This window comes from Protobothrops mucrosquamatus, unplaced genomic scaffold (assembly GCF_001527695.2).
Source record: "Protobothrops mucrosquamatus isolate PMUCROS unplaced genomic scaffold, P.Mucros_1.0 scaffold4266, whole genome shotgun sequence".
Lineage (NCBI taxonomy): Eukaryota > Metazoa > Chordata > Lepidosauria > Squamata > Viperidae > Protobothrops > Protobothrops mucrosquamatus.
In genome coordinates, this window is record NW_015390184.1 from 20610 (window position 1) to 31810 (window position 11201).

At 45.2% G+C, this 11201-nt stretch overlaps 1 protein-coding gene across 1 annotated transcript in view; it reads right to left on the reverse strand.

The window, feature by feature from the left end:
- The window catches only part of CUNH8orf82 (chromosome unknown C8orf82 homolog), a 10215-nt gene extending 1403 nt beyond the window's left edge, over window positions 1-8812 (reverse strand). The window contains exons 1-2 of the mRNA XM_015828134.1: window positions 8672-8812; window positions 4864-4912 (exon numbers count right to left, since the gene is read on the reverse strand). Coding sequence (XP_015683620.1) covers window positions 4864-4912; window positions 8672-8812 — 190 coding nt within the window. The remainder of the gene's footprint in view (window positions 1-4863; window positions 4913-8671) is intronic.
- Window positions 8813-11201: the final 2389 nt, after the last annotated feature.

Consider the following 11201-nt stretch of genomic DNA (forward strand, 5'->3'; position numbering starts at 1 on the left):
AGAATAGAATAGAATAGAATAGAATAGAATAGAATAGAAAATATGGAATGGAATGGAATACAATACAATGGAATGGAATAGAAAATATGGAATGGAATAGAATAGAATAGAATAGAATAGAATAGAATAGAAAAGAAAATATGGAATAGAATAGAATAGAATAGAATAGAATAGAATAGAATAGAATAGAATAGAATAGACCAGTGATGGCGAACCTTTTAGAGACTGAGTGCCCAAACTGCAACCCAAAACCCACGTATGTATCGTTGGGTGCAGGGTGGGTGTGGCCCATTGGGTGGGCATGGCTGTGGTGGTAACGGCAGACTGGGTGGGACTAAAAAGTTCAATCAATTCCAACTTTGCGAGATCTTTTTTTTTTCCACGAGAAGTTGAAATTGATTGAACTTTTTTTTTTTTTTGCACACGGCGGCGGAGGCCTAAAGCGAAAAGGTTTTATAAAACCCAGCTGAAGGCCTAGGACTGGGGCGACGGCGCGTGTGCCCACAGAGAGGGCTCTGAGTGCCGCCTCTGGCACCCATGCCATAGGTTCCCCACCACTGAATAGAATATGGAATGGAATGGAATAGAATAGAATAGGAAGGGACCTTGGAGGTCATCTAGTCCAACCCACTGCTCAAGCAGGAGACCCTATACACAATCTCAGACAAGGGACTATCCAGTCCCTTCTTAAAATCCTCCAGGGATGGAGCGCCCCACCCCTTTCTAGCACTGATTTTACATTTTTACATTTACATTTTATTAAATTTATACCCCGCCCTTCTCCCGTAGGACTCAGGGCGGCTTACAGCCAGTTAAAAACAATTTAATACAATACAATAGAAATTCTAAAAATCACTAAAAATAAATATATAATCGGCCGCTAGTACTAAAATTTGGCTAAAACCAATTTAAAATACCCCTAGGCCAGTCCTGCCCGCTGGATGATGTTCCCTAGTAGGGTCATGAAACGTCTGCAAGAAAACAACCCAGCTCAGAGACCACCAGGGACCCCACAGTCCTCCTCCTCTCCACAGACTTAACTCCCTTCCAGCACTGATGAAGTTATGTAGTTTGGTAGTGAAACATCTGCAAGGAAACTGCCAGGCTCAGAGAGCACCAAGGACCCCTCATTCCAACAAATATTCTCCTCTATTTGCCTTCTTGATCAGCCCCTCTGATTCTGAGCATCTGGGAAGAGTCTCCCCCCTGCACGTTTTACTCTTTCTTGGAATTCAGACTGGTTGTTCTCCTTTGTACTGGCAGCCTGCTAAGCATTCCTGGCCCGAGGCCACCCGCTCCGTGGCGTTTACAAGCACCAGCAGGTCCACGAGTCATAAATTTGAGTTATTCCCAGCGCAGCTGCAGCCTCGTAATTGGGAAGTGGAAATTGAGATGCAGAAAAGCACCCTGTTTGCTTTTGCTGGGTGGGGTGGGTGGGAAGTCAAGCGAGAGGCTGCTGGCAAAAGGCCAGTTCCCCAGTTCGGAGCATTATACAACAAGGGCAAAATCCATATGGCTCTGGTAAGGCAAGCGTGGGCAAAGAGGAGACAAGGTTGGTGCTTGAGGGAGAAGACAGCAGAGGAGAAAGCCATGGGTAGCATTTTTTAAAACATGTTATTTAGAGGCTGCAGGTTCCCCTCTGCTTAATTCCAGTAGAATGGAATGGAATGGAATGGAATAGAATAGAATAGAATAGAACAAGGAATAGAATAGAACAGAACAGAATAGAATAAGGAATAGAATAGAATAGAATAGAATAAGGGAATAGAATAAGGGAATAGAATAGAATAGAATAGAATAGAATAGAATAGAATAGAATAGAATAGAATAAGGAATAGAATAGAATAGAATAAGGAATAGAATAGAATAGAATAGAATAAGGAATAGACTAGAATAATAGAATAGAATAGACTAGAATAATAGAATAGAATAGAATAGAATAAGGGAATAGAATAAGGGAATAGAATAGAATAGAATAGAATAGAATAGAATAGAATAGAATAGAATAGAATAGAATAGAATAGAATAGAATAAGGAATAGAATAGAATAGAATAAGGAATAGAATAGAATAGAATAGAATAAGGAATAGACTAGAATAATAGAATAGAATAGACTAGAATAATAGAATAGAATAGAATAGAATAGAATAGAATAGAATAGAATAAGGAATAGAATAGAATAGAATAGAATAGAATAGAATAGAATAGAATAGAATAGAATAGAATAGAATAGAACAGAACAGGAATAGAATAGAATAAGGAATAGAATAGAACAGAACAGGAATAGAATAAAATAAGGAATAGAATAGAATAGAATATAGAATAGAATATAGAAGAGAATAGAATGAATAGAATAGAATAGGAAATAGAAATGGAATAGACTAGACTAAGACTAGCCTAGCCTAGCCTAAAATAGAATAGGGAATAGACTAGACTAGAATAGAATAGGCTAGAATAGAACAGAACAGAATTGGAAGGGACCTTGAAGGCCTTCTAGTCCAGCCCCCTGCTCAAGCAGGAGGACCTGTCCTATACCATCTCAGACAAGTGACAAGAGAGAATGGAGACAACATCTCTGTGAGATGAAGCTGGAAGGGGAAAAAAAAGAAAGGGGACTCAGAAGCTGCATGTATAAAGCGACCTCTGAACGGGACGCTCTAGAAATCGAATTGCATTTTTTTCCCTCTGAACTGAATTATTTTATTTGGCCGAGCGTGATTAGACCCACAAGGAATCGGCAAAGCAACAGAAGAGTTATAATCATCATTGCCATAATACCAATAAGAGGGTGGTGGTGGAGTAAAGAGGATAATAAGGAGGATAAATATTAATACTATCGCCCTACTACCTGGGTAAATATACTCCTCGACTTATAACAATTAGTTTAGTGACCATTCAAAGTTACAACAGCAGTGAAAAAAGCGACCTATGACCTGTTTTCACACTTACGACCGTTCTGGCATCCCCATATGTGATTTACATTCAGACGTTTGGCAATTGGCTTATATTTATGACGGTCGCAGTGGTTCCGTGTGTGTGTGTGTGTCACGTGATCCCCCTTTGTGATCTTTTGACAAAAAGTCAGTGGGGGAAACCGGATTCACTTAACGACCGTGTGACTAAGGAACGCAGTAGTTCGCTTAACGACTCTGGTGGCCAAAGTCGTAAAACAGGGCAAAAATCCTCTTAACCATTGTTCCGTTTAGCAACATAAATCCTGGGGTCAATTGCGGTCGTTTTAAGACGAGGACCGGCTGCACAGGTGGACGCGATGATGACGTCTCTATGAAAGGAGGGGCTCCATTTTGAATTTTTTCCACTTTTAGATACTGGTTTTTTTTAGATTTAAATATTTTATGATTAGATGCTTAATACCTAGCCCAGGGGTAGGCAACCTTGGCTCTTTTATGACTGGTGGACTTCAACTCCCAGAATTCCTGAGCCAGCCATGCTGAAGGGAAAGGGAGAATTTCCAAGCTGAGTCATGCTGGCTCAGGAATTCTGGGAGTTGAAGTCCACCAGTCATAAAAGAGCCAAGGTGGCCTACCCCTGGGCTAGACCAGGGGTGGGGAACCTTGGCTCTTTTTTGACTGGTGGACTTCAACTCCCAGAATTCCTCAGCCAGCCTCCATTTTGTTTGTTAGATTTAAGACAGGAGTCTTCAAACTTGGCCCTTTTATGACTTGTGGACTTCAACTCCCAGAATTCCTGAGCCAGCATGGCTCAGCTTGCAAACCTCTCCCTTTCCCCTCAGCACGGCTGGCTCAGGAATTCTGGGAGTTGAAGTCCACCAGTCATAAAAGAGCCCAGGTTGCCTACCCCTGGTCTAGGAGGCTCACTGCTTAGAACAGGAGGATTTAGGACAGGGGTAGGCAACCTTGGCTCTTTTATGACTCGTGGACTTCACCTCCCAGAATTCCTCAGTCAGCATGGCTCAGCTTGGAAACCTCTCCCTTTCCCCTCTTACTTTAAGATTCATAGGTTTATTTTTCTAATAATTTGGAACACGGCATTACATAGCATTACTTACATTAAACACCCATGCAATGAGGACTATAGGGCATAGCATATTCCAAAGGCAGCCCCGAGCCAGACTTAAACCGACATTTTTATACCTTTCTTCTAACTACTACCCACACATAATCATTATTTTGCAAAAGCCGTTCCTTGTTTTTTTTGTGCTGACTAGCAGTTTCCACATACACCTGTGTACATCTGAAACCTACTTTCACTTCCTCTTTTCCCAAGGTTACAGTACTCAGGTTCCAAATATATATATATATATATACTAGCTGTACCCGGCCATGCATTGCTGTGGCTCAGTCTGGTTAAATGGAAAAGAAGTGTGTTGCTTTTACGTCCAACAGATGGCGCTGTTTTTCAAAAAAACCCCATGTTTTTACCTGTCACAGGTGTGACATCTATATAATAGTAGGTATATAAAAACACGCACATATTCGAATGCAACGTTGTGTCAAAATTTCAAAGCAATCGGTGAAGAACTTTCGGAGATTTAAGATTTTGAACAAATGAACATTTACATTTTTATTTATATAGATTAATAGAAGATAGAACTACCTACTTTGCAATTTTATATTGCACAAAGCTCAGCAGATTACAAATAATACATCCGTATTGTGAAACAACCTAAAGTTCAAGTTAAAGCTTTCAATCACTACTGCGGGGGCCTATTTCAGCTCTGTTCCAACCCTACCTTATTATATGAGGAGGGGGCTATATTTTCATCTCCCACAAGACCTCCAAGGTCCCTTCCAACTCTGTGGTTCTGTTATTCTATTATCCCCCATGACTCTACCTTCCCTCAAAGGGTCTATAATCTGGGTGTAATAAGTAGAATATTACCTTTGAAACAAGTGATGAAGTTCTTGACTTTGGCGTCATCCAGGAAAAGCTGTCGAACGTGGTCAGGATCGGATGGGGTTGGGAAGGTATGGTGGGGAAGACAAACATGAGAGAAAAAAATGAGTAAACCGGATGCTCCTCTTCCTGAAAAATAGAGAATATGCAGAGAGAGTGGAAGACAAGACCTCCTACTGCCTCAGAAACGAGGGCACTGCTCCACCATCTTGGAGGAGAAGAACTAAGGAGAAACTTCCTGACAGTTAGAACAATTAACCAGTGAAACAACCTGCCTCCAGAAGCGGTGAATGCTCCAACACTGGAAGTTTTTAAGAAGTGACTGGACAGCCATTTGTCCGAAATGGTATAGGGTTTCCTGCCTGAGTAGGGGGTTGAACTAGATGACCTCCAAGGTCCCTTCCAACTTTATTATGAGGATCATCGCACAGTCAGCCAGATGTTCAGACTGGATTTGGCATTTTTGTTTACCTACCGAGTCCTTCCCAAGGACCAGGGATAGGCAGATGTGGATGTTTGATGGTATTACAGATATCGTCGCAGGATGGAAACAGTTCCTAGTAAGGCCGCCTTTTGCAATTGACTGATGGCGAATTTGTCAATGCCGACGATGGTGTTCAAGTGGTGCTCCAGTTATTTTGGGATTGCACCCAAGGCACCTATTACTATTGGTACTACCCTTGCTTGCTTTTGCCACAGTCTTTCTATTTCTATTTTAGGTCTTTGTATTTTGTGATCTTCTCTAGTTCTTTCTCGTCTATTCTATTTGTCCCTTCCAACATCATCATCATCATCATTATTATTATTATTATTATTATTATTATTATTATTATTAGCCAGTTTTTCTTTTAATACCGACCCCAACTTATTTCCCCTGTAATGTTTAATTCAGGGCCAATTAGATACGCCACAGCAGAGGCAATAACATGAGTCAGCAGCTGAGGCTAATGGATTCAAAAGAGGTCCAAGCAGCCCCCAGAGCTGAAACGAAGCCGACATCTCATCCTGAGCCCAAATCTGCCACTTGGCTGGTTTTTGTTTTGCCCTGAAGGTCTCCATTAACATTTAGCTTTGAATCTGACATTGCCAGGCTCCTGGTTATGTCATTTGGATTCCTCCTGAACTGGAGGAGAACCAGATTTTAGCATTTGTTTAGCTTTATAAAACCCTAGTGAGGCCACACCTGCAATACTGCAGCCAATTTTGGTCACCATATCACAAAAAAGACGTTGAGAGTTTGGGAAAAAATCAGAGAAGAGCAACTAAGATGATCCAAGGCCTGGAGACTAAAACGTATGAAGAACGGCTGCAGGACTTGGGTTTGGCCAGTCTAAAGAAAAGAAAAAATAGGGGAGACATGATAGCAGAGTTCCAGTATTTGAGGGGCTGCCCCAAAAAAGAGGAGGAGTCATGTGATTCTCCATAGCACCAGAGGGCAGGACGAGAAACAATGGATGGAAACTAATCAAGGAGAGAAGCAACCTGGAATTAAGGAGAAACTTCCTGACAGTGAAGACAATCAACCAGTGGAACAGCTTGCCTCCAGAAATCACTGGAGGTTTTTAAGAAGAGACTGGACAGCCACTTATCTGAGATGGTATAGGTTCTCCTGCTTGACCAGGAGGCTGGACTAGAAGACCTCCAAGATCCCTTCCAGCTCTACTCTATTCTTTTGCAGAGGGAAACAGTCTTTGGAACTTGGAGGTAGAGGCACTTCTAGACTTACAACAGTTCATTTAGTGACCATTCAAAGTTACAAGGGCACTGACAAGTGTCAGGACCATTTTTCACATTTACAACCATGGTCACGTGACCGAAATTAGGATGTTTGACAACTGACTCATATTTATGACGTCGTGGAATCCCCTTTTGCGACCTTCTGATAAGCACAATCAATGGGGGAAGCCAGATTCACTTAGCAACCGTGTTACTAACTTAACAACTGCAGTGATTCACTTAACAACTGTGGTAAGAAAGGTCATAAAATGAGGCAAAACTCACTTAACAACTCTTGGGCTCCATCGTGGTCGTAAAGTCAAGGACTAACTGTAATAAAACTAGAGCAGCTGGACTAGGACATACAAGCCACACCTGCTACGGGCAGTCCTTGACTTACAGCCATTCATTTAGTGACTGTTTGAAGTTACAATGGCAGTGAAAAAAGCAACTGGTGGTCGGTATTCACACTTATGACTGTTGCCGCATCCCCAAGTTCGGGTGCTCAGGAACTGCCGTGTAGGTATGATGGTTGCACCGTCCCTGGCTCGTGTGACTGCCATTTTCAACTTTCCCAGCTGGATTCCGACAAGCACAGTCAACAGGGGAAGCCAGATCCACTTAATGACCACATGAATTTGCTTAACAACGGTAGCAAAAAGATGGCCTTGCTTAGCAGCAGAAAAGTTGGGCTCAGCTGTGGTTTTAAGTTGAGGACTATCTGTATTCGTGCCGTCAGTGTCTCCATCATCGGCCTGGTGCCTTGCTGGACTCCTGCCATCAAAGGGGAAGTTGTAGTACTAGAAGCAGGGGGAAAGACTATTAATGTTTTTGAATTTGGGTGTTGGAGAAGACTCCTGAATAGACCATGGACAGCTAAGAAAACAAACTGACCATTGAAGAAGTCAACCCAGAGTTTTCACTCAAGGTACAAAGGACCAGACTCAAACGATCCTACTCCCAGCTCTCTGGAGAAAGCTCTAATGCTGGGAAAGATGGAAAGAAAGAGAAGGAGGAGAAAACAAGAAGGGGGAGAAAAGGAGAAGGAGGAGGAGAAAAGGATGAGGACGAGAAGAAAAAAAAGAAGAAGGAGGAGGAGGAGGAGGAGGAGGGGTAAGAAAGGGAAGGAAGAGGAAGAGGAAGAGGAAGAAGAGGAGGAGGAGGAAGAGGAAGAGGAAGAAGAAAAAAAAGGAGAAAAGGAGAAGGAGAAGAACAACAACTTCCGGAGGCAACTTTTGTCCCGCTGGTTAATGGTTCTCACTGTTAGGAAGTTTCTCCTTCGCTCTAGGTTGGTTCTCTCCTTGGTTAGTTTCCATCCATTGTTTCTTGTCCTGGTGCTTTGGAGAATAGTATCAATCAATCAGACTAGAGCTGGAAGGGACCTTGGAGGTCTTCTAGTCAAACCCCCTGCTCAAGCAGGAGACCCTAGACCAGATATGTCAAACTCGCGACGTCACATGACGTCGTGCAACATATCAGGACTGTTTTGCCATTGCCAGCAATGGGGTGGGCACGGCTTCCACGTGACGCGTCTGGCCCGCGGGCCAGCAGTTTGACACCCCTGCGCTAGAATGTCCAGTCTCTTCTTAAAAACCTCCAGTGATGGAGCACCCACAAGTTCTGGTGGCAAGCCGTTCCACTGGTTAATTGTTCTAACTGTCAGGAAATTCCTCTTTAGTTCCAGGTTGCTTCTCTCCTGGATCAGGAAGCTCATGATGCTTGGCGGGTCCCGGGGTCATGTGATCCCCTTTTGCAACCTGCTGACAAGCAAAGTCAATGGGGAAGCCAAAAATTCACTTAACAACCGCGTGACCCCCTTAACAACCGAGAAAGGTGGTAAAATGGGGCAAAACCCATTTCACAATTGTGTCGCTGAGCAATAGAAATTTTGGGCTCAACTGTGGTCCTAAGTAGAGGACTACCTGTAATACAAACTTCCCCACTGACTTAGGGGGGGGTCCCTTTCCAGCCTTTGTCCCCCACCCCCCAGCCGGAAATGACCTTTTCCAGTTGCAGGACGGATCCGGTTGACCCGATGACCTCCCCCCCCCATTGTCCACCCCGCCCCCGCCCCTACCTGTCCCTGGTGGTCGACGTAGTAGAAGTACTCGCGGGTGCGCGGCGAGGGGCTCTGGCCTTGCTGGTAGAGAGGCTGTCCGGGCCCGCGACGGATCCCCGAGCGCAGCAGGAAGCCCAGCCCGCCCTGCAGCAGCCGCATCCCGGCTCCGGTCTGGCAGAGTGGCCCGCGGCGGAGAGGAGAACCCGGTTGGTTCTACCGGAAGCGCTATGGGGGACCCTTACGCTGACGGAAGCGCTCCCCCCCGGCGCGCGGGGCCGGCAGAAAGGTTCCGCCCAGCGGTGCGACCCCTGCTGGCCGGGACTGGAACGTCTCTCGCCGGGCGCCCCGAGAGCGGAGTTCGGTCCGCGCTGCTTCTCCCGCCGGAGACCGCGTGAGTAGCCCCCGCTCCGCTGCTCTTGGGCGCCCCCAGTGGACGCCTGGAGGCCTTTGCAGCCGGAGGGGCGCCTGGGCTAAGCTGGGGGGGGGACCCAACGGAGCCACAAGAGGGGGACCCCAACCCCTAGGAAGAGCAGGAATCAGAATAGAGCTGGAAGGGACTTTGGAGGTCTTCTAGTCCACCCCCTGCTCAAGCAAGAGAGACCCTATACCATTTCAGACAAGAAAGAGACTGCCGGAGCTGTTCTTCCTCCTCCTCTTCCTCCATCAAAGAAGGGGAAATGTGCCTTTTCTTCCTCTTCTCCTCCTCTCCTCCTCCCCTCCTCCTTTCCCTTTTTCCTTTTCCTTCTCCTTCTCTTCCGTCTTCCTCTCTTCCTCTTTTGTTCTCCGTCTGTTTCATCTCTTCCTTCTCATTCTAGAGCAGGCGTCTGTTCTTCGTCTTCTATCACCACCACCACGACTTCCTTCTCCTCCTTCACCCTTTTTCTTCTTTCCTTCTCCTCCGTCTTGCTCCCCTCCTCCTCCGTTCTCCTTCTTGAGCATGCATGTTCTTCCTTGTCTACTACAACCAGCACTTCCTTCTCCTTTCCTTTCCCCTCCCCCTTTTTCTTTCTGCATCTCTTCCTCCTCCTCTTCTTCTCCTTCCCCTTTTTTTCTTCTCCTTCTCCTCCTCTCCTTCATTCCCCCTCCTCCTCTCCTCTTCCTTCCTGAGCTTCATCTGTTCTTCTTCCATTACTACCTCCTCTTCCTCCTTCTGATATTCCTCCTCCTCTCCACAAACCCGACTCCCTTCTAGCACTGATGATGTTACCTAATTTGGTAATGAAATGTCTGCAAGGAAACCATCAAGCTCAGAAAGTACCTAGGACCCCACAGTCCTCCTCCTCCTCTTCCTCCTCCTCCTCTGCTCTTTCTTCTCCTCTTGGAGTCCAGAAAGAGAAAATTTCTCTTCCTTCTTATATCACTGTGTACCCACTCCCCCCCCCCAGGAAAAATATACAGGGAGTCCTCAGCTTACAGCCATCCATTTTGCAACGGTTCGAGGTTACGTTGGCACTAAAAAGTGGCTTAGGACCAGCCTTTGCCTTTATACAGTACATCCATACAGTCTGGAAGACTTATAGTTCCATGGTTGGGTTGTTGTTGTTAGTTGTGAAGTCGTGTCCGACTCATCGCAACCTCATGGACAACATTCCTCCAGGTCTTCCTGTCTTCTACCATCTTCTGGAGTCCATTGAAGCTCAGGCCTTCTGCTTCAGTGACTCCATCCAGCCCCCTCCTTCTCTGTTGTCCCCTTCTTCTATTGACCTCCATCTTTCCCAGCCTTAGGCTCTTCTCCAGGGAGTCCTTCCTTCTCATTAGGGGGCCAAAGGACTTGAGTTTCTACTTCAGGATCTGGCCTTCTCAAGAGCAGTCGGGGTTGATCTCCTCTAGGACTGACCGGTTGGATCACCTTGCAGTCCAGGGGACTCGCAGGAGTCTTCTCCAGCACCAGAGTTCAAAGGCCTCAATGCTTTGGCGCTCAGCCTTTCTTACGGTCCAACTTTCACAGCCACACATTGCAACTGGGAAAACCATGGCCTTGACTATACGTACTTTTGTTGGCAGGGTGATGTCTCTGCTTTTTAGTATGCTGTCTAGATTTGCCATAGCTTTCTTCCCCAGGAGCAAGCATCTTTTAATTCCTTGGCTGCAGTCCCCATCTGAGGTGATCTTGGAGCCCAGGAAGATACTATGGGCTACACTGCTCCATAGTAAAAAGTGAGAATAGCTCTCTCATTTGTCTTACGCTGAGTTCATACAGCTTTTTTTCCTGCTTTTTTGTCCTGGCGCTGTTCTTATCTGTGTTTACTTCTTTTGCAAACTGTGTTGAAGTCAGCAAAAGGAGAAATTGTTTCATGCAAGACTGCCAGCGCTATCATTTCTCCCTGGCTCCGTAGTTTATTTTGGCTTTGGAGGCTTAATGTAGTAAAAGGGCTCTTAAATGCCTTTACATTTTATTTCAAAGTTACCCTTGAAATAGAAACCCTTGGCCTGTAGCAGACGGGATATTGGGGTCCCAGTCCCTTTAAATGCCTTTCCAGAGTTAATTGTTGTCTTTTTAATTACAGTCGATAATTATTCCAATGAATGTTGCATGACAAAGAGCAGT